Source organism: Tyto alba, unplaced genomic scaffold (genome assembly GCF_018691265.1).
Source record: "Tyto alba isolate M040663 unplaced genomic scaffold, T.alba_DEE_v4.0 Super-Scaffold_17, whole genome shotgun sequence".
Classification (NCBI taxonomy): domain Eukaryota; kingdom Metazoa; phylum Chordata; class Aves; order Strigiformes; family Tytonidae; genus Tyto; species Tyto alba.
Genome location: NW_024881279.1, coordinates 11,487,460 through 11,509,941, shown reverse-complemented (window position 1 = coordinate 11,509,941; position 22,482 = coordinate 11,487,460). Strand labels below are relative to the sequence as shown.

General features: G+C 63.4%; 2 protein-coding genes across 8 annotated transcripts in view; both read right to left on the bottom strand.

The window, feature by feature from the left end:
• The window catches only part of NSD1 (nuclear receptor binding SET domain protein 1), a 65,989-nt gene extending 58,516 nt beyond the window's left edge, over positions 1-7,473 (bottom strand). For 3 of the 7 annotated variants that reach the window (XM_042790266.1, XM_042790271.1, XM_042790272.1), the window contains exons 1-2: positions 6,247-6,347; positions 5,374-6,047 (exon numbers count right to left, since the gene is read on the bottom strand). In XM_042790266.1, coding sequence (XP_042646200.1) covers positions 5,374-6,027 — 654 coding nt within the window. In that variant the 5' untranslated portion in view covers positions 6,028-6,047; positions 6,247-6,347. Of the gene's footprint in view, positions 1-5,373; positions 6,048-6,246; positions 6,348-6,788; positions 7,103-7,137; positions 7,256-7,423 lie in introns of those variants that run through there. The other 4 variants (XM_042790270.1, XM_042790268.1, XM_042790269.1 and 1 more) reach the window with 4 other exon arrangements.
• Positions 7,474-14,643: 7,170 nt separating this feature from the next.
• On the bottom strand, positions 14,644-21,547 carry FGFR4 (fibroblast growth factor receptor 4). Its single transcript, XM_042790431.1, has 18 exons — positions 21,382-21,547; positions 20,871-20,976; positions 19,588-19,857; positions 19,390-19,479; positions 19,066-19,232; positions 18,846-18,969; positions 18,356-18,546; positions 18,104-18,242; positions 17,826-18,019; positions 17,475-17,620; positions 17,096-17,217; positions 16,885-16,995; positions 16,560-16,750; positions 16,046-16,168; positions 15,896-15,966; positions 15,466-15,603; positions 15,289-15,394; positions 14,644-15,213 (listed from the first exon to the last, which is right to left on the bottom strand). Exons 2-18 carry the CDS (start codon positions 20,941-20,943, stop codon positions 15,067-15,069), a joined length of 2,403 nt encoding a protein of 800 aa, XP_042646365.1. The 5' UTR covers positions 20,944-20,976; positions 21,382-21,547; the 3' UTR covers positions 14,644-15,066.
• Between the last annotated feature and the right edge of the window lie 935 nt (positions 21,548-22,482).

Sequence of the window (22,482 nt, the reverse complement as noted above, 5' to 3'; positions counted from 1 at the left end):
TTGACCTCACTTATGGGAACGGCGTACTAGGAAGTGCAACGAGATGCTGCTATACTGCAAGAGGCAATCAGCAAATCCACAACTTCATGCAAAGCAGAAATACGTGGTCCTGAAGTCAAACATTACTGCTACAGCATCAAACTGAGCCACTACCATTGATTTTAGCAAGGGCTTAGAAGAAGCTGTAACAGCAGAACTAGAACGATTGTACCCTCAACAAAGTAATATTTGTTAGGAAAAAAAAGGTTCAAGTTCTGGGAGATGCACTTTTCCAAATGAAATCGCCAGCAAGTAAATACAAAGATGGTTAGCAGAGGTAGCAGGCCTTGAGAGGCAGCATGCATCCTATAGAAGTCAGTTTTGTTGCTGCTGTCGGCCATTTTTTCCTGTAAAAGTAGCAGGTGATGTGCTAAGTATGCTACACTGTACAGAGCAGAACTTCACTGCTGAATAGCTGAGTGACCGTCTACACTCCTCTGGCAACAACCTTCACTACAAATTTGAAGTATTTATGACTGCGGACAGTGTGTTAACCAGGCCATTGCTTGAACAAAGTCTCTCTTACCCAAGCTTTAAAAATAAGTTTTAAATATAGAAAGCAGAAACAACATAGAGGTTTCTGCAACTACATTCTGCCAAACTTCACCTTCGAGACTGTCCAATCTGCAAGAAAATACCTCATTTTTCTATCTGCACACACATTCAGCTTCAGAGAGCTTTAAACTGCTAAGACATTGGTCATGCACATTTCACATCCTAAGAGGGGTAGCCAGAACATCCATATCTACTAGAAAAACTACAATGTTTTCTGTAACATCATGTACACAAACAGGTATTTTGCACCTAATCAGCAACAGATTAGAGAACAAACACAAATGAAACCAAGGAGAATAAGAGCAATCACTGCCAAATGCTAGAATAAATACTTCCAGGACCCAGCCTGCTGTGCAGAAGCTCTAGATCCTACAGACTGTTCAAAAAACTGCTGTCACTCAAAGCGAGCTGCTCCTCACACCCAGGGTACACTGTCCTGCTGCGGCACCATCTTTAACACCCACGCATTCACACCACCACCACGAAGAGGCAATGCAGCGCCACCTCATCATGAACGCACTGAAGTCACTAAGGACCGTGAAAAGTTATGGTTGAGCAGTATCCCAGCCCAGGACAGTGCCCTAACCACGGAAACACCCATTCTGCTGAATGCCCACCACGGTTGAAGTCCGCTGCTAGTAAGTTTAGAGCTATTCAAGACATGAATGCACTTCAGTACAGGGGCCCAGTGGATGCCAGCAGACTGCATGGCCAGGTGAGATCCAGCTATGTGCTCTTTTCTGAGAAAAAATAAGGTCTTCCAAAAAGCATAAACCTTAGCGGCAAAGAGGGGTGTGTGCAAGATCAGACGTACAGGGACAGCAGTACACCAAGAGCCTGTTCTTACCAGATGCACGTAAAGGGAGACTGTGCCTGCAGGAAGCACAGACAGCCAAACAGAATTAATCTCCCCGCTGGTAAGATGTCAACTGACCAAGGAAATTTATGTTCCCTGCTCAAACAAACCACTGCCATGCCTATTGTATCTCAGGGATATAATGTTACCAGTAGTTAGTTACACCTCAAATCAACAGTCTGCAGTAAGAGGATTCTTTCAGAAATGTTTACAGGAGTAGCAAGTATCACGTGGCAGTGGTTCCTTTATTTTATTTTTAGCTAAGAGAGAAATGGCACTAGACATGTCAGTTAATAGAAGAACCAGAGTAACTCTCACACAGAGACACAAATGCTCTGTAATGAGAGTACTCTCCTACAGCTGCAGGTTGCAACAGAACTCTGAAGTTCATCATGGATTAACTCTAGGCTTAAAGAGAGGACTTTGCTGGCCTTCCATACTTTTAACATATTGCATGTGGAGTGGTTCTGGTAAAGCAAAAACCTTGCAGAAGCCCTACTCATTCCTTACAATCCAGCCACTGGAAGCAGCCACCCTTAGTGATGAAAGATCTGGCTCTAGATTTTCCTGTACCTCATTTCCTCACTGCCATTACCCGAACATCACTCCTACAGCGTGGAGCTGGACAACAAGGAAATAGTATGAGAAGAATTAAAAGGAACATTGAGCAAGTGCCTCACGCAAGCTTTGCACATCCTGCAGCCTGAAGTCATCAGGCTCCCATGGAAAAAACAGCTTGTGAATGTGTAACCCAGAATCGTACACTGCATATCATACATGTACCAAGAGCGGCACAGATGTACTTGAATCTAAGAACTCTCTGCTTCCCAGTGCTCAACTTTGCAAACCAAATGACTCGTAGCATACTTTGTCGGTAGCAATTCAAAACCAACAAACTGGCAAAGAGAAAGCCAACTAATATGGCACCAAAAATTACATAAAAAAGCACAACTATGGCACAAAAGCTCCATCAGAAACAAGTCCACCTGCTCCAATTCCTCAACAACTAACTTCAAGAAAGACCCACAGCACTCGAACCTTACGTGGCTGCACCCACCCTCCCCAGAGCTAGAGTCTGGCCCAATTCTCCCTCCAACTCCACATAATGCTGTCCAGGACCACTACAACTTGCAAAAGCCAGGAAAACGCTAAAGACAAGCTTATGTCAAGATGGTAAAGAACAGAGAAATTTAAAAACGACCACCCATTTAAATTACAATCCACCATGTGCACATCAAAGTAAGCAGCAGTTGCCAGCAGCCACTGTATCGTCACTTCTAGAGCAGAAAAAAGACCCAAAAACCACTGTCACAATTTCTTTCCAACATGAAATTTTTAAGTAGCTGCTGGGAGCATGGAGAGCTTCAACTTTAGCCAAGATTAACTTGACACTTAAAATCACTTCAGAATATGCACATCCCTCTTTACAAATGAATGCTACTTGAATAACTTCTCTGTTTGGGGCAATGTTCGAGTGCAACAGATGCCAGGGCTATTAACAAATCCCCATGCAAAACAATACCTGCCACCATCTCTCCTACCCAGAGGCATTACTTAAATGCTGGACTTTGCATCCCACTAAAGACTAAACCAAATGCTGGCCCTTCTGCTGGAAGCACTCTTGCCATTTTGGAAGTTAAGCCTTTTCAAAGTGAAAAATTCAAAACTTGCAAAAGGCAGACACAGAGGTCCCAGATACTGCACACTTTCCTCTTGGCAAAACAGGAAGTTTAAGCAGCAATGGGCATATGCAAAGCAGTGAGCTTCAAGAATAAAAGCTCTGCGAAAGTCTCACTGTAAGGTGGAGGAGCCCCATCATCAGGCTGGGTAAAGGTAATTATCTGAAAGAGTAGCACATCTATGACAAGCCACTCTAAAAATAGCAATGCAGAGCTCCTGGGAGTTTTGTGGATGTTATTTTGGTTTTTTGTTTATTTGTTTATTTAACGTTTTATCAGGCTCTCAAAAAAAGTTGATTACAGTTACCCAAATACAAATGAGACCAGAACTAAACGCCTACTTGAACACATGATCTGAGGAGCAAGCCTGATTATTTCTAGCTACTATGCCATGTTCAACAATTAAAATATTTTAACTGTCTCATTGGTAACTTGGCACAGAGAAAAATCCCTCTCTCCTCCCATCCCACAAGCAGCAGGGCTAAAATGAAGGACCACTCTGACAACCCACACTTACTTACTAAAGGAGAGAAGGATGCCAGGCTGTCTAAAAAACGCTTTTCTTTGTATCTTTTTTCTGAATGCAGCTATGCTTTTTCAGTCACCAGAACAATTCAACAAGGCTAATGTCATACTACAGCAGACAGGAAGGCAGCTTTAGTGAAAAGTCAACCCCTCGTTGCATATTCAAATTACAGGCTCAATCACTAAGACAGTTTTGTCACCGTACAAGCTGCAGTTCTGTGGAGCATGTTGCAAAGCCACTGATAGCAAAGGCAAGTGTTGTGAAAGTACCTCTGCTAGCTTCTGTTTACAAAGTGAGACCCTCCCACAACCGCATCACTGAGCACATGTCTGCTGAGAGATCGCTGCTTTGCTCTGCAAAACAAAGCTAAGTATACGAACAAACCTCAGACCAACAGCAGCCTCTTACCCCCAAAGACTAAAGACTGACACTCCACAAGGAGATGGATTCTTCCCAAGGAACAGTCAAGAAGATCCATGACCCAGAGCGGAGCCTAACCACGCCACAAACAAATTAAGCTGCTGTCAGCATCTTCCTGACATTGCCCCTTCCATGGGCACTCTGTGACAAATGCTCCCCCAGCTCCCAGAGCAAAGAGCAGGAACACTGAATGTTCCCAAATGAACACAGGTGAAAGCAAGTATTTCTCCCCAAGTGCTGCATGCACCAGTAGCATCTGTCTGGCATCAGCAGATCTACTGAAATTAAAGAGAGCAATATGTTTTCAGTGTCAGTGCTGTCAAGAGTTAATTTTCACACCCTACATCGAGTAATACTTAAAACCCCGAGTATCCTCCAGTAAGGAACCTGAAGTTCGCAAAAGCATATTTAAGAAACACAGAAAAAAAAATACTTTAGAAAATATACGTACATATCTGGAAATAAAAAGTCATGCTGAAAACCATCCAAAAACTATACTTGCATTCAAAAGCACATTATACAAAAAAGTTGAGCGCACCTAACTCTTTTCAGAACTCTAAAAGTTCAGTCAGTTTTGCTTCTTATTAAGCATACTGGAAAACAAACTAAAAGAATTTGGGAGTGTAGAGATAAATTAGAAAGAAAAAAAGTTAGCCTGAATCAGAGGCAAGGTTTCCTGCCCCTGAGGTCTGTCAGAGGCCATGACACAGCCCCTCCCTGGCCATTGCCAAAGTCTCACAGCTTGGCTACCTCAAAGCCAGGCCAGACAAAGAGAGCCGTCTGACAGCAACAGAGCTGGAGCAGGCCGGGGAGGGGAAAGCTCTTCTCCTGCACTGGTTATCTCCAGACCGCCCACAAAAAGAGTGAAGAAAAAACCCCAAAACATAGAGGAAGAACTCCACCAAACTTGGCAGCGATCGGCTGTCCTCAGACAGAGGATCGGTGCCTCTTACTCCTGAGGGGGGGGGAAAAGGCCGCGGGGGGAGCGCGGGTGGCCCCGCCGGGGCACAGGTGCGCGGCGGAGCCCGGTGACAGCCCGCGCTGGCCGGCGGTCCCCGGCGCGGCAGCCCCGAGCGGGTCCCGGCGGCGGCCGGCGGCCTCCCCCCGCGCCCCGGCGGGGTCCCCTCGGCAAGATGGCTGCCCGCCCTCGAGGGTGCCGGCTGCGAGGGCGCCCGGCCCGGCCCCGCCGCATCGTGCCTCGCAGCCGGCCTCCGCCGCAAAATGGCAGCGGCCGCGGCCCCCCGCCCGGCGCTCCCCCCCCCCCCCCCATCCCACCTCCCCGCCCCGGCGGCGCTTACGAGCTGCAGGGCCGCCGCCCCGGCGGTGGCGGAAGGCTCCGGCTTCTCCCCGGGGTCGCCGTCCGGCACCGGCTCGGCCGGCTGCAAGCGGGGCGGCGGCGGGCTGGCAGGGCCCTGCTGCGGCCCGGGGCGGCCGCGGCTCCGAGAGCCCGGCTCGGCTGCCGCCGCCTCCTCCTCCTCCTCCTCCTGCTCCTCCTCGTCGTCGTCCTCCTCCTCCTCCTCCTCCGGCGTTTCGGCTCCCTCCTCCTCCTCCTCCTCCTCCTCCTCCTCCTCCTCCTCCTCCTCCTCCACTCCGTCGTCCCGCAGGAGCAGGGGGAAGGCCAGGGCCCCGCGGGGCGCGTCGGCCGCCGGGTCCTGAGCCGCGGGGAGGCGGGGGGGCGGCGAGCCGGGGTCGGGCAAGGCCTCAGCGCCGTCGGCGGCGCCGCCGAGGTACTCGGCGTTGATCATGGAGGCCAGGTCCTGCAGCCGGCGCAGCGGGATGTAGCAGGACGAGGGGTCTTGGCCGTAGACGGGCTTGGCGGCGGCCAGCTGCATGGCGGGCGGGTCGGAGCCGCGGCCCTCGCCGAAGGGGCCGCCCTTGGCCTCGGCGGCCGCCAGCGAGGTGCCGAAGGGGACGAGGCAGCTGCGGCGGCTCACTTCGCAGGCCTGCTCCATGCCGGGCCGCGGGCATCCACCTGCGGGCACAGCACAATGGGGTCAGCCCGGCCGCCGCCGCAAAATGGCAGCCGCGCCCGGGGGGCCCCCGCTCCGCTCCGCCGGCCCCGCGCGAGTCCGCCGCCGCCGCGCTAGGCCCAGGCCGCGGCCCGCCGCCCGGCCCCGCACCGCTCCGCCTCGCACCGCTGCGCCGCCGCCGTCCCGCGGGGCGCCGCTCACCTGCGGCCACTGCGGCCGGCTCGCCGCCTGCCCCCGGTGCGGGCCGAGAGGGAGACGCGCCGACCCGGCCGGGCCAGGCCCCGCCAGCGCTGCCGCTCCGCCACCTCCCTCCTCCTCCTCCTCCTCCTCCTCCTCCTCCTCCCCCCTCCCCCGCATGCGCGCGCCCGACGCCGCCATCCCGCCGGCGCGCGCCCCGCGCCTGCGCGCGCGCCCCAGCCCCCCCCATCCGCGCCACCGCTCTTGGGGTTCGGCGGCCGCCAATCAGCGCGCGCCCGCGGCCCCCCCCCCACCCCGCTTCGGCGGGCGCCCCCCCCGCCCCGCCGCCCGTCCCGCGGGGGGGAAGGGGGGGGGGCGCTCAGTGCTGCCCCCCCCCGGCGCGCCCCCGCTCCCCGGCCCGACCCCGCGCACATGGCGGCCCGGCCCGGCCCGGCGCCCCCACCTCCATCTTAGGCGGCGGCGGCGGTGGCGGCTGGGGGGGGGGGGTGGCACCGGGTCGTCCCCGCCGGGACGGGGAGGGACGGGGCGGCCCGGCTGCACCTCACCTGCGGGCCTCGGCGCACCGGCCGGCCACCGCCCTCTCCCTCGCCACTCGCCGCTCCCCTCCGCCCGGCCGGCCCCGGGGCCGACGGGCAGGCCGCGGGCCTGCGAGCGGCGGCGGAGCGGACGCCAACAAAATGGAGTCGGCCCGGTCCTGCGCCCCGGCGGGGCACCCGGCGGGCGGCGGCTCCTGCATCGGCGTCGCGCCCGGCCCTGGTTCCAGCGTGCAGCCAGCGGAGCGGGGGCCGCGGGCCGCCGCCGGGGTTACGGGTTACCCCCTGCCATTGTCCGCCGCTCCCCGCGGGCCGGGCCCGGCGTCCCGGCCGCGCTCCCCTCTCCACCCATCCCGCGCACCGGAGGGCCGGGCCGTCGCCTTCCGCGCGGCCCGCCGTGCCGTGCCGTGCCGTGCCGTGCCTCGCCTCGCCGAGCCTCGCCCGCCGCGGGAGCGGCGCCCGGCTGCCCGCGGCCTGGCTGTCCTCGCCGGGCTCCGCCGCTCCCGGACAGCGAACGCCGCGCTCCCGCCCGCCCTCCCGCCACCGAGCGGCGCGCAGCCGGCCCCGCGCCCGCCCGCTCCTCCGGGCCGGGCCGCCACCGGCCCCCCGCCATCCCCACACACCCACCCGCCCCCCCCCCCCCCAACCTCGGCGGGCGGCGGCGGCGGCTCCGTCGCTACCTCTAGGCAGGGGTTGAGGAGGTGCGGGGGGGGGGGGGGGGGTGTCTACGCCGCCAGCCGCGCGGGTCCGGGCGCCGCGCCACGCCGCCGCCGCACCGGCAACGGCTGGGCAGGCACGGGGCGGGGGCGGCCGGGCGGGGGACAGCGGCCGGGGCAGCGCGGGGATGTGGCACCGGGGCGGTGCTGCCCGGGCCGCGGGGGGGGGCAGGGCCCGGCCGCCCCCCCCCGGGGTGCCGGGCGGGGAGCTGGGTGCCGCCGCGGCAGGGATCGGCTGGGCTCGGCGCGGCGCTGCCCGAGCAGACCGGTACCCCCCCCCCCGCCAGCCCTCCACCCGCTGCCGCCCTTTGTTTCTCTCCCCCTCACCCTCCTCCGCACATCCCCGGCACGGAGCCCCCCGGCCGCGCTACCGCCGCGCTTCCCTCCACCGGGTAACGGCCCCGTTGCAGCCTCTCTGCACACTCAGGCAGGCAGCGCCCGCCGCCCTGGCCCTTGTTGCCCCACAGCCTTCCCACGCCAAAAACACTGCCCTGGGGAAGGCTGCAGGTTGGCACTTCAGCAGGGTGGTGGGATCCGAGGTGCAGGCAGCCCCGCACACCCTGCCTGCACATTTTGGCAGCTCTTTTGAGGGCTCCTGGCTTCTCCCGAGGCCCTGCCCTGGCGCTCCCTCCTGCCCTCTCTGCGGTTGGCAATGGGGCAACCGTTCCTCCCCAGCATCTGCCCCCGAGGGGCCACACACCGAGGTCCCTGACCCGTTGTCACCGCGCCGGTGTGCTGCCACTGCGCAGAGGCTTGCCACGTTCAGTCTCGCGCTGCTCCAGCACACCCACGGAGGGTGGGGTGACTTGGCAGGAAGAACCGCTGTAAGAGGTTTTGCTCGTGACATGTTTGTACCTCCAAGGTCCCAGCCCAGGGCTCGGCCATCGGCGCCCAACCTGCCTCGGGCCATCTTGCCCCATGACCACACGCCGCACCAACCGACACATGCAAGCCAGGACCGTGCATCGCCTGGTACTGCACAACTCAGCACCAAGGCCTTGTGTCCACGCCATCCTCCGTACCCGTGAAGAGATGGGGCGGCACCCAGCATGGCTGGGGGTCCCTCTGCTTCCCCTCAAATAGGGAAATAAATCCGGCACAGCCCGTTTCCTCAGGATCAACTCCAGCAGCATTAGCCACACCCAGGCAAGGGCCTGGCAGCCAACTTTCCCTCTTTCTCTTTGGAGCAACCTGCCATGCACGTTTCCACCACGTTCCCAAAATAAAACTAATGGTTTATTTATAGCCCCCCCCCCGGGGGTGGGCAAAGCCCTGTACAGGGCAGGAGCTCCCCACGTCTCCCCATAGCCTGGCCCCTGAGACCCAGGGAGCAAGGGCTGACCTGGGGAGAGGTTTAGGACTGTCCCCAAGCAGGGGAGCTGCATCCTGGGCCCTGATTATCACCAGCTGCCCTCACTCTGCTGCTTTGCCCCCTCTTATGCTGGAGAGCTGAGGGCACATCCCAGCCTGGGCTCAGGCTCCACGTCCCCCCTGGGTGCCACCCACCAGAGGCTGAGCCCTCAACTCATGAGGACACGGAACAGCACAACCCCACGGGACACTGGTGGGCAGGGTCTCTAGCAGTGCCCAGGTGGCAATACCCCCAGGCATGTCCCCATCCCACTGCCCCCCCCCCCCCTCCCCAGCCCCCCAGTGGGGCACCGCGGTGATCCCGGTGCCGCTCCCCTCAGCCGTGTGGTACTGGTGTAGGGAGGATCGGGACGGTGGTGGCAGGATGCCCTCAGATGCACTCCCCGTCTGCTGTGTCACCTCTCCCCGCGCCACGGCCAGCGCCCGCAGGAAAGGCCCTTCCCCGGCCCCTCTCTTCCGGCACGGGAGCGGGCAAATGGCACCCCGGCCGCCGCCGCCGCGCTCCCGCCCGGATGTGCAGCACGGCGGGCAGCACGGGCTGGCCCTCCCGCCGCCGCACGGGCCTTTGTCTGCGGGCTCCAGCGGGGAGCGCGGGCGGCCGGTGGCCTCCCCGGGAGGCCTCCCCGCTGCTGGGGTTTGCCTATGAGCCCCCCCCCATCCCGCAGCCAGGCTCGCCCCCTGGCCCAGCCTGGCTTTCCAGAGCATTCCGGGGGCTCCGGAGCTCATCAGGCCGGCCGCTGCGGAGCCTCACGGCACTGCGGGCTCCCTCTGGAGGCCCCCGTCCCTGTTCACAGCCCGGCACGGTCCCCCCCGCCATGGGAGCATCCGCATCCCCCCCTGCTCCCCGTCACCCGACGCGCGGCCCCCAACGCACAGCCCCGGCTCCCACCATGGCCGCTCCCCGCCGCCGCAGTGATGCAGGAGGGAGCGCGGCCCCGCGCTGGGGACTCCCGCTCGCTCTCCCCGGGGGGAGATGGGGGGGGGGGTGGGGGTGGGGGGTGTCACGGCCAGCTGGCGGAAAGCCCCAGATCCCAGCGCGGAATGAGCTGTGTCCCACGAGGGTCCCACGGGGGCCGTGGGCAAGCTGGGCTCACTGCGAAGCGGCCCCGGCCGCAGCTCTCCAACCCCCCGGCAGACACTTAGGCGCTGCGGGGGGCGCGGGAGGATGGCGGAGGGGCCGTGGGGGGGCCGTGGGGAGCGCGGCCCGGAGGAGCAGCACAAAGGGGCCGGGGACGCGCGGGCGGGAGCCGTGGCCGTGGGGCTGGCGCATGGCCGGGAGCGTGGGCGAAAGGGTTAAGGAGCTGCGGAGGGCAGGGGGGAGGGCTGGCCCGGCCGGGGGAGAGGAAGGAAGCAGAGGAGGAGAGGAGAGCATCCTGCCCGGAGGGTTTGCCGGGGGCCCCTTTCCCCCAGGAAGCGTCTTGCGGGGCCTGAAAGCGGCGGGGCTGGAGCGGCGGGGAGCCGGGGCAGGCAGCGGGGCTCAGCCCGGAGCACGGAGCCCGCAGCTCGGCGCTCACAGGCAGGCAGGGCTGCCCGCAGCTACCTGCAGAGGCAGCCCGTGGGTTTTTTTCTAGCCGGGCCGGTGTGCCCGGCGCGGGGGGGTCCGCTCCCTGTGCTGGGGTGATCTCGGCTTCCCAGTTCCCCCACTTCACAGCCCGCCTGCCCTGCTGCTCCCATGGCCCCCCAAAAACCTTGGGGAGGCAGCCCCAAGGACAGGCAGGGCAAGGACACGCAAGGGCAGTCGGTGGGGGACAGGACCCCCTCTGCAAACTGCTGGGGGCAGGAGCCATCGCTGCTGAGCTCCTCTGCCCTGTGTGGAAGAGCTGTCCCTGGGCTGGGGAGACCTGGCCCCGCAGCAGCCATGTGCAGAATGGGGATAGTCCCCAAGGGACCGAGTTTCAGGGTGCCCAGCTGGGTGCTGCAGCTGTTCTGGGAGATTTCCCTGGTTCCCCAGCTCTCAGGCAGATATGCTGCCCCCCCCCATCCCCCGCTGAGGGGGGTGTACAGGGCCCCAGGCCCAGGCATTGAGGCTGAGCCCCTCTCTGGGCTTTCCTCCATCCACCCAAAGTAGAGACAGGGTCACCAGGCTCCCGTGCCCCGGGGGTGCCCTTCCCACGGTGGTCCCCATCATCCAGAGCGGGTACAAGTGGGATCCACATCAGGACACAGCTCTGCAGCTCAGTTCCCCTGCCCTGCCCCACTCCAGGCCCCATCCACCCGTGAGGGTGATGGGATGGAGAGCCGAGCCGGGATCCATCTTTCTCATGCCCGTTTTTCCCCATCGAATTTGTCACCCCCTCCAACACAGTCCCACGGCTGGCCTGCCGCGAAGGCCACTGTCACCAGCCGAAAAGGTGCGGGTGTGCGGCGGGGGGCTCCGCCCGGCCGGGCCCGTTTCTGTGCAGAACTGCTCCCGCTGGCCAGGAGATGGGGCTCGCAGCCCGGCTTCCCCCGTCGCCCGCCTGCTGCCGGCCACGGGCGGGCGAGCGCAGGGGGCTGCGGACTAGAGAGGGGGGCTGGAGCGGGGCAGCCCCCCACCCGCCCTCGCTGGGCCCCCCAGCTTGCCTGGAGCACGTACATGTGCGTGGGGATGTGTGTGAGTGGGAAGGGGTGTGCGGGGGGGGGTGCGTGTGCGTGTGCATGGGGGTGTAGTACACCCATTTAGGGTATAGTGTGTGCGCATGGCTGGGGGGTGGATGCGTTCATAGAGTGGGGAAGTGTGTTTTTGTGCATGGGGGAGTGCCTGAGGTGTGTGGGCAGAGCGGGGGGGGGGGTGTGGGGGTGTGTGCGCAGGGTGGTGCGAGTGTGCACGCGTGGGCTTGTGTGTATGTGCACTGGAGGGGGAGTGTGCAGGGGCTGTGCATGGGCGGGGGGCTGCAGACATGGGGGAGGAGGGGGGGGGGTAGTGTGTGGCACGTCTGTGTGTGCCGTGTCCAGGGATGCAGGAATTGCCGGTGTCCGGATGCTGGGAGGGGACAGGCCCCTGCCTCAGCCTGTGCCCGGGAAGCAGCATGGGGCGCACCACACGTGGGTGCCCATGGCCCCCCTTTCCCTGCCCGCTGGCCCGTGGGGGGCCTTCGCTCCCCTTCGCTGTCTGAGCACCGGTGGGGAACATGGAGTCTGGTGGGCAGGAGCAGGCAGAGGGGCAGTGCCAGGTGGGGGAGGCAGGAGCCAGGTGCCTTTCAGCCCCCCCCCCCCCAGCCTCATCCCTCCCTGCCCGGGGGGCAGAGGCTTTCTGCATATCACAAAAGCCAGATTCTCTCCGGAGATAAAATCCTGTCGCCTTTGTTTGGGGGAGAAAAGACAACAGCAGCTCCCGGCCCCACAACAGAGTCGTTAAGTGAAGGCATCTCCGGGTGTGGGGGTGAGAGCCACATCCCGAAGCTGGAACGAGGAACCAGCCAACGTCCTGGCCCCTGGGGTGCTGTGTCTCCTCCAGGATTCAGCATCCCCCCCAAGGACCAGAGCTATATTCATCAGGACCCAGCATCCCTCCAAAGGCTATATAGCATCTCCTGCAGGATTCAGCATCCCTCCCACCCCCCTGGACCACAGCCATCTCCCCCAGGACTCAGCATCTCTCCCACGGCCACAGCATCCTGCGCAGGACCAGCAGCACAGGGCGGGTGGCTGGGAAGCTCCTCCGCCCCGCTGACACCCCACATCCCATAGGGACCCACAGACATGCCCCAGCAAAGTGCAGGGGGAACCCCAGCTGGAGGGGGGACATGCAGCCCCCGGGTGGGCAGGTTCTGGTTGGGCAGCAGGTACCTGGCCCCAGGGCTGGGGCAGGCAGGCAGGGTGCCTTCGGGGCAGGGCCGCGCTGGGGAGCAATGCCACGCAGTGGGGGGGGGTGTGTGGGGGGTGTGTGGTGTGGCGTTGGGGGGGTGGTGTGTGGGAACATTGCCTCAGGAAACCAGTGGGATTTACTGGGCTACACGCTAAATCCCCCTCACAAAAGGGGCCTGTTCGTGGGGACAGGATGCCGGTGGCTCAGCCACACTTGTTTGGCCAGCAGAGCCTGGCGGATTAAGGACAATTGGTTCAGCCCTGACAGAAAATACCAGGAATGTTAAACAATAAAAAACGCCTCCAGTTGTCGTGGGGCTGCGGGACACCCTGGGCTGCCTCCCTGCCCTGCCACGGACCCGGCTGCCCCGTGCCTGGCAGAGCCCGCGGGCACAAGGCACTGCCTGCACCCACGGCTCGCTCGCTATGTGAGAATGAAGTGAGGTCATGGCAGTGGGGTGTCAGGTCCTTGCTTACCATGTCCCCTTGTGCCCCCCCCCCCCCCCCCCACCTGGCATTAAGGATTAACAAACCCACCTCACCCTTTGAAATTGGCTGGGGCCCCCTTTTCTAGGGAAAGGGCAGCACCCAGCAAGCAAGAGCTGTGCAAACCATGCCAGGCATGGGGCACTGCCTGCCCCCCAGCATGGAGACCCCATCCTGGAGCAAGGAGGGGGGCAAGCTGGGCACAGCCCCCAGGGACTTTAGCCCCCTCCTCACACACCCATGTGTGTTCACCCCTGGTCCTGGCCAGGAACCGGGCAGCCCCTGTGGGCAGCCTGGGCAGTTTGCCCTCCAGCGTGTGAATGCCCCATTGAGGGCTGTGCGAAATGCATTGGTTCTGGCACATTAGCTGACAGCTGGGATCCTTCCCGGGCAGCCCTGCCCGAGCCGGGCAGGTTTCACACCTGCTGGGGGGCTGTTTGCCTCCGCTTGCTGGCCCGGAGCGGGGGGCTCATCCTAGCAGAGAGGGGAGCAGGAGCGGGGATGGAGGCTGTAAGCATGCCAGCAGGGCTGGGTTCAGCCCCCCAGCAGCCCTGAGAGGGGCTGTGACGAGGAGGGGGCCCTGGGATGGCTCTGCAAGCTGCTGAGCTTCCCAGACCATGAAATGCATGGCAGGCGCTGAACCCATGGCCGAGCTGAGCCCTGCACAAGGGCAGCCACAAGCTGCATCCTCTGAGAGCCTGGACCCCAGTGCCATCACAGCAGCAGGGCAGGACTGAGGGACCCCCTTTCCAGCTCCCCCAGGCCCAGATCCTGCCCCCCAGCGCCTGCCAGCCCCCCTCCCCTCAGACAGGTTTGGGGCAGGCCGTGCTGGAGAGCCAGCTTCCAGGCTGGGGGCTGTGAGTGCAGCTGGGAGCTGGAGGAGGAAACAAGATCCTGGGGCTAACGGCCGGCAAAGCCCAGCCCTAAATGAAACCCTAGACCCGGGGAGCGGGCGAGACAGCTGCAGCCCTCCCTGCCCACGCTCTCGGCAGAGCTGGGCACCGCAGGGCAAGGGGGAGGGCAAAGCAGGCACTGGAAAGCAGGGCCTGGGGCTGGAGCCCCCCAACTTGCGCTCCCAGAGGGGTGGGAGCTTCAGGGAGGCAGCACAGAACCTGTAACTCACTTTTATCTGGAGTCCCGGGGCCGTCTTGGGCAGGGGGGATACGGGGGGTCCCCAGCACACGGGGCCGGGCCCCAGAGCGCTTTCCCAGCCTGGGAGCCCATGGCAGTTGGGGGATCGGTTTCAGGGCGATGCTGGTAGCGGAGTTCACGGTGGCTTAGCGCAGCAGCGGTTAATGGGGAACAGATGCGAGGGTGCTTTGTGCCGGAGCGGGCCTGGAGGCACGGGAGTGGGGACATGGCTTCCTGCACCTGTGGCACTGCCTCCGTGTCCCCCGGGGAACGCTTGCGCAGGCCCCCGCGCTGGCTTGGTTGAGAAGGCAGCCCCTGACCCACCTTCCCAGCTCAGCTGGGCCCTTTGCACCCCAGGAGAAGCCCAGAAACTGTGCCAGGGTCTATTCCAAAAAAATAATTTATCAGGTCGATATTTCATGTACATAAATATTCATCTCTATGGCTATGTACAGACACAGCAGGAGCCTGGCAGGCAGTGGGGCTCCTGCCCAGAGACACTTCCACTGAAGTGCTGGCCAAAGCCCAGCTCCCTGGGTGATGCCATGGGCATCCTGGACAGCGCCCACCCCGGAGAGGCTTTGGCTCCCGCTGCCCTGCAATGCCAGGCAGGTCTCAGCCAAGACTGAAGGCTTGGTGCCAGAATGAAGCCCGGAGATATGGACACCCTGCCCTGGAGCGGTGGCTCGGGGCCCTGCCCACCTGCTACTCATACCGGGCAAAGGAGGGAACCTGCGGGAACCTGGACCTGCTCCCAGTGAGGGCACTGACGGCCTCGGCATCACACTTCCCTGTTGCCCTTAAGTCCTCACACTGGGGTAGGAGAAGAGGCGGGGAGCCAGCGGCAGCGGGTCATGGGTGAAGACGGAGTCGTCGGAGGAGCAGGAGCTGGCGGTGTCCTCGCAAGAGGGCGAGTACTGCTCGAAGGGCATGGAGAGGTCCAGGTACTGCAGGGAGAGATGGTGCCATCAGCACCGGTACCATCACCGCCCACGCCGCCCACTGGACCCCCCACCACTCACCTCCTCCGAAACGGCCGCCAAGATCTTGTCCAGCCCCTCCACAAGCTGCTTGAAGGTGGGGCGCTGCGAGGGCACAGCGTGCCAGCACTCCCGCATCAGCATGTACCTGGGGGGGGCGAGGGGGTGTTAGTGGGGTCTCGCCGTGCTCCCTGCCCACCTTGCCTGCCTGGTACTCACAGCTCGTGGGTGCAGTTGGACGGCCGGTCCATGCGGTGCCCCTCCTTCAGCAGCTTAAAGAGCTCCTCGACAGGGATGCCGGGGTAGGGGGAGCCCCCCAGCGTGAAGATCTCCCACATCAGGATCCCAAAGGACCACCTGGGATCACATGTGGCAAAGGGGGGTTCAACCACATCCTAGGACCCTCCCTGGGCAGGTGGGGTCCCAGGTCACCCCACTGCACCCTGCAGTGCCATGGGAGCAGGGATGGGAGAGGATGGCATCACTGCTGGGGAAGGTGTGCCCTGCTGCTGCTGTCCCCATGGAGTGCCCCTGTCCCACTCATGGGGGACCCTCTAATACATGCATAACCCCCTGGTGCCGCCACACCAACGGCATCCTCATCCCACACCCAACAGCCTCCTCAGCCCCCCGCAGCCCCAGGACTCACACATCGCTCTGGTGGGTGTAGACACGGTCGAACAGGGCCTCAGGTGCCATCCACTTCACTGGCAGGCGACCCTACGGGAGCAAACCCCCTGCTCAGCCCTGGCCGGGGGTCCCTCTGCTCCCCCGCCCCTCTCCCAGGGCCCTCACTCACATTGCTGGTTTTCTTGTAGTAGTCAATGTCATGGACATCCCTGGCCAAGCCGAAGTCAGCGATCTTCATCACACTCTCTTCGGTGACCAGCACGTTGCGGGCAGCCAGGTCACGGTGAATGCACTGCCAGTGGAGGGGGCGGATGGTCACCCACCAGGGGTGTGAGATGGCAGATCCAGCTCCCCGTGTCCCCTCCCCACACTCAGAGCCACCGCTCCCCTCCCACACACCCCCCCGCCGGCACCTCCGCAGTGGTGGGGCAACAGGTGCTGTAGGGGGGGTACACACAGGAGATGATTCAGGCTTTAAGCCTCACATTTTTGGGGACATACTGCCCCGAGCTTTGCTGGATGTGGCTGGGATGTTCTGGACAACCCGGGGGAAAGGGCTGGACCCCCTCTCCATGGGGACAGTGGGTTCACCAGGGACATGCCGCTCCTCTGTCACTGCCATGCCCCCCCCCACCCCGGCTGTGCTGAGCACAGGGAGCCCGCACGGGCTGTGCCAGCCCTACCCGTTTGGACTCCAGGTACTCCATGCCACGGGCCACCTGGTAGACGCAGGAGACCAGGTCCTTGAAGGAGAGCTGCTCCTCGGGCATCGCCGCGATGTCGAAAGCGTAGTCAGGTATGGGGGGGCGGCGGGCACGGAGGTACTCACGCAGGTTGCCCTTTGCAGCAAACTCCACGATCACGTACAGCGGCCCTGGGAAGGGAGTTCACTCTGCTCAGCCCCTGCCCTGTGCCACCCCAGCCACTGTGTCACGCCTGCCACTGTCCCCAACAGCCCCCGTCTCCTGCTCTGGCTCCGTGCCCAAGCCCTGCCTGCACAGCCCTCACCGTCCTGCGTGCAGACTCCCAGGAGGTTGATGATGTTCTTGTGCTTGTCCATGAGCTTCATCATCTCCATCTCAGATATGAGGTCAGCCAGGTCCTTGTCCGTGGCGTTGTCTGGGGAAGGAGGGCCATGTCACCGTGACAGTTGGGATGACACCACAGCCTGGCACTGATGCCACCTCTGCACCTGGGACGCTGGCAGAGGAGCTCTTACCTTTCAGCATTTTGACAGCCACGGTGACAGCTCTGTCCGGCCGGTCTCTGTCGAGGCCGTAAGCCTCTGCCCGCACCACCTGGCCAAAGCAGCCTTCCCCCAAGGGCTTGCCCAGCACCAGCCTGGAAGGAAAAGGTAGAACTGTGAGGAACCACAGGGATGGCTCTTCTCTCCACCACCGCGTGTCCAAACCCAGAGGGGCAGAGGCAGTGTGACTGTCTCTCCGTCTAAGCCGAGTCCCAGCACCCCAGGGCACAGTGGTGCTGAGGTGTCCGGTGATGGGCAGAGACCTCCCCATCCAGCACCCACATGCTGCCATCCCCAGGGCAGCTGGGGAGAGCAGCCCCCAGTCCCAGACCTGCCCTGTGCAGCACCGTACTTGTCTCGGGGGAACTCCCACTTGGCGTCGAGGGGCAGGTCCAGCTCCATGACCCCAGCCAGCATCGGGGCGCAGCTGGAGGAGAGACGGGTGACGCGCATCAGGGATGTGCTGGATTTCCCAGAGGAGCTGGAGTCCAGGGAGAACTGCAGAGAGAGCCAAGGAACCTCAGCCATCCTACCCCGTGCTCCAGGGCCAAACAGAGACCCAACGGTGCTGCAGAGACCCTCACTCGGAGAAATGGGTGAGGGAGCTGCAGGGGTAATGTGTGATGGTTGCAAGTGGCATTCATGGAGCCAGTCGGTCACCAAAGTCCCCCCCACACCCCGAGTGCTCCAGCTCGGCACCCACCTGTCGGATGAGCGGGAATTTGGAGAGCTTGTGGACCGTCATGGGCTCCAGGGGCTGCTTGCTCGACTGAGTCTGCATGCGGCACAGCACCACGATGATGACAGCCATGGCCACAGCCAGTGAGCCCGAGGTGTAGATGATGATGTCCATGTACTTGGCCTCGGGGGCTTCAGCTTCCCGCACCAGCTCCTCTTCTGGAGGGAGTGAGTGAGTTGGCCTGAGCCATGGTCTCTGCGTGCCGGGGGTCCCAGCACCCACACCAGGACCCCCACCCCTACCTGGCAGGACGGTGAGCCAGGCAGACTGGTAGGAGAGGCCGATGGAGTTGCCTGCCAGGCAGGTGTACTCGCCAGCATCCTCCACGGAAACATTGCGCAGGTACAGCACCTCCACCTCAGAGCTGTTGATGTCTGCAGTCTGCCAGGGAGAGGGGTGGATGGTCAGCATCCCTCCCCCTCAGGGGACCCTGCACTCCCTGTCACCACTTTGGGGTGGGTGTCCGGGACCCAGGTGCTTCTCGCCCTTGTTACCTTGAGCACTTGCACATAGGGGACCCCATCGGGACCATAGCTGCTGCCGTTGACCTCGATGTGCTTCAGCCACTGGATGTGGGGCTGGGCATCGCTATAGACCTTGCAGAAGAACTCCACATCGCTGCCCACCAGGGCTGTGGTGTTGGCAGGCAGCCCGGCCTGCAAGATGGGCCTGTGCGGGGACCTCTCTGTGCAGAGAGCAGAGCGGTGTCACTGACACAGTAGCCCAGAGCAGAGGCTCCTGTCTCCCTCCCTCTCCATCCACCGTGAAGCCACGGAGAGCCCTTCCCCAGCCCTACAGCAGACCATTCAACCCGAGCCTGGTCGCCATCCCCATGTCCCTTGGGTGCGAGGGACGCGTGGGCTGTGCCAGCGGAGGGGGCATGAACAGAGGCTCCTCTGCCCCCTCCCCTGTGAGCCCGACCCCTCTGCCAGGTGCGGGTGGGAGTGAGGAGCCAGGACCAGCGCCGCAGCGAGGAGCCCTCACCCAGCACATCCAGGAGGTAGCTGTAGCGGATGCTGCCAAACCTGTTCTCCACCAGGCAGGTGTAGTTGCCTCGGTCGGAGGGCACCACGCTCTCCATCACCAGGCTCCAGTGCTGGTGCCGGAGCTGCAGAGGGAGGAGGCAAGGCAGTGAGGGGTGATGGGGGGGGGGCTGGACCCCCAGGAAGGGAGGCTGAAGGTGGGGGGGTGACACAGCCCTTACCCGGATGCCCCCGATGCGGTGCTCGCCCCGGAACTCACGCCCGTTCTTCAACCAGCGGATGCTGGGGCTGGGGCTGCCCGAGGCTGGGCAGCGAAACTTCACCGTGTTCCCCGCGGGGACCGCATACAGCTTCTTGTCCATCCGGTGTGGGTGAGTCCAGTAAGGAGCTGGGGAGATGCGGGGCGTACAGTGGGAGGGGGCCAAGGGGCAGCATGGAGGCTGCCGGAGCTGCTCCCGGCCGCTCGTGCTGTGAGCGGGAGGCAGCAGTGCCCCACGCTCCTGGACCTGCCCCAGCTGCCCTCTCCTGCCGGGGGTGGCACTGACCTCTGTGCACATAGACCGGCTCCTCGTTTCGGTCTCCGTGGGGACTGTCCCCATCACTGTCTTCATCATCATCACCTGATGCCAACGAGTCTGCAAAGGAAAATGGGTTGAGAGGGACATCCCTGCCTGCAGGGCAGGGTGGGCAGTGGCTGCCTTGCTGCCCTGGAGGGGAGCTGGGCCCTGCCGGGGGGCTCCTACCCACAACGGAGATGGTGAAGTTGCGCAGGATCTCCCCGCTCCCCTGCGCCCGGCACACATAGAGCCCTGAGTCTTCGTAGGCAACCTCTGAGATCTCCAGCAGGCTCTGCCGGAGATGGATGCGATCCCCGGGGACGAGCGGCCGGGACTCCTTGTACCAGACCACGCTGGCACCGCTGTGGTTGGCATCACAGTACAGCTTCAACACATTGCCTGGGTCCAGCAGGAGATGTTCCTCTTCTGACTCCAGCATCGGGCTCTCGAATACCTCTAGAGAGATGCTGTGAGCGCCCACCCTGGTGTTCACCCCTCCCCGATGGCAGGACCCCACCACACGCCCACCCCAGTGTGGAGAGCACATGGTGTGACACAGCCTGGTGCTGGGCTCTGCTGCTGCGGAGGCAGGCAAGGGCCGGAATCTGCCCCAGCAGCATGTCCCTGTCCAAGGCCACACATGCCACCATCCTTCCAGACACACCACTCCCAGCAGCTCAGGGTGCTCAAGCCTGTCCTGCCTCACTGAACGCAGCACCGAATGAGGGCACCAAACCCTCCCAGCCACCCACCGTGGGACCTCCTTGTGCCCCAAGCACACCCGGGACCCCCACAGCCTGGCTGGCCCCAGCGATGCCCAGGCTGGGCAGTGGTGCTCTGCCCGCCGATGGCCAGCAGCAGGCGTGTGCACATGGAGAACAGAAACAACGCAGCCACCAGTGTAGCAATACCCACCGCGGCCTGATTTCCCACATGTGGGGGCCTGAGGGAACACAAGTGTGTCCCCAGCCCTCTGCGTGGCCATCACAGAGTGGGATGTGGGGTGGTTGCGCCTGTGGTCCCCTGGGACAAGTCTTTCTGTTCCCACCACTGAGAAGCACGTACCACCCGCACCCCTAATGTGTTTGTACTCGCCACTGAGCCACACACAACTGCCACAGCCCACGGCATTCATGCCATCCCACCCTGCCGTGCCCATCCACCGAGAGAGCTGAGCCCCCATAGCGCAGGGACAGCCTGCCTGGAGCCACCCTGCTCCTTCCAGCCTCCACACCTCCTCGCCCGGTGATGGAGACACTGGCCCCCCATGCCGTGCCCCCAGCCCCCACCAGCCCAACCCCGTGGTCAGAACTGGGGGCGGGGGGGGGGGCTGCACGCCCAGGGCGAGCACATGGCACCCTCAGCCCCAGGGGCTCGCTGCCCAGCTGGGGGTCGGTGCTCAGAAAGCAGGATCCCTTCCCACCCCACCGCTCCCAAACCCCGTTTCATCACCCCCCCCGCAGCCGTACCTGGCTCCATCGCCCTGTCCCGGGCAGCAGCCGCCAGCAGCAGCCCCACCAGGACCTGCAAGAGGGGCCGCATCTTCCAGGCCCCTCCGGCGCGGTGGGTCCCACCCTGCGAGACAGGCAGGGCCCGGGGTGAGCCGAGCCGGGCTGGCAGCTCCCTCCCCCGCCAGGCGGGAGGGGGCGGCTGGTCCCCGGGGCACCGTGGGGCAGCGGTGCGGGGTCCCCCGGGGCACGCCGAGGGTGGGCAAGCAGGGAAGGGCAGCAGAGCCTCTGGGCAGGGTGAGACCCCTTCCAGCCCACTCCCTCGGGTGTGGGAGGGGGCGGGGCACGGAAAGGGGATCCCCCCTCCCCCCCCCCCAATTTGGGTGCAGGGAACCCGACCCCTCCAGCCCCGCAGCCTGGGCAGGGCGCTGGGAGAGGTTAACTGGGAACGGGGGGGGGGGGGGGGGGGCGGGTGCAAGGGGATCTCCGGGGGGGGTGGGTGTCCCGGAGTTGGTGAGGGTCGCGGCGTTACCGGCGGTGACGGGGCTCCCTCGGCGGAGCCGCCGGCGCAGCGCGGGGAGGGCCCGGTCAAAGTCCGGGGGCCAGCGGGCTCAGCGCCGCCGCGCCCCACACCGCGGCCCCATGGCGGGCAGGGCTGGGGACGGCTCCGGGCTCCGGGCTCCGGGCTCCGGGCTCGCTCCGACCCCGCTCTGCCGCCGCGGCGCAGGGCGCGGGCACTTTGTAGGGGCGCGCTCGGGTTACAGCGGCACCGCCCGCCCCGCCCGGAGCGCTGGGAGGGGGGAGAGGGGGACGGGGGGTGGGGGGGGGGCCCGACCCACGGCTGCTGCAACCGGCCCCGCTCCGCCGCCGGCTCCTTTGCAAACCGACCAGCCGCCGAGCTTCGGGGGGAGGGCGGGGGAACACGGCCCCGGCCCCCCCGCCAGCATCGAGAGGGCAGCCCCCGGCACGGCCCCGCAGCATCGCCCGCGTGGGTCTGCCCCCCTCTGCCGCCCCCCGGGCAGACCCCACATGTTGGGGCCCCCATGACGGGAGCAGCACATCGGGCAGGGGGGGATGAGGCTGCCTCTTCCCCCCCCCCCCCCCCCCCCGCCGTGGCACCCCGACTGCGGGGGAGCAGGGAGCACCCAGGGCCCGGAGATGCCGAGGGCTCCACGGCAGCAGCACCCACGTCGTCGGGTGGCCCTGGCCTGGCTGGGCGCTGTGTGTTGCTGGGTGCCCAGCAGCCCGCTCGCTAATTGTGCTGCAATTAGTTGCAGGGTTATCGCTGCCGGTGCCATAAAGTGGCTGTGACCCTCATTAGGAGCCCATAACGGAGCGTCATAAAACACCGCGAGGCTGCGAGCCAGCGTTGGAGTGGCCCTAATCCGACCCATAAACACTTCGCTTTCGCTTTTCCCGTGCTGCTGCCTGCATCGCGGTGGGCAAACCCCACCGTGCCCTGGCTCCACTGCCCGCCTGCCTGCCCACGCAGGATCCCTGGGCACTGGAGGAAGCCCGGCCTCAGAACCTCCGAGCTGGCATGGTCCCCAGGCACACCGTCCCCTGAGCTGACAGTATGAGGGGACAGAGGGTGTCCCCAGCACAGGGTCAGGATCTGGCCCCAGAGCTGCTT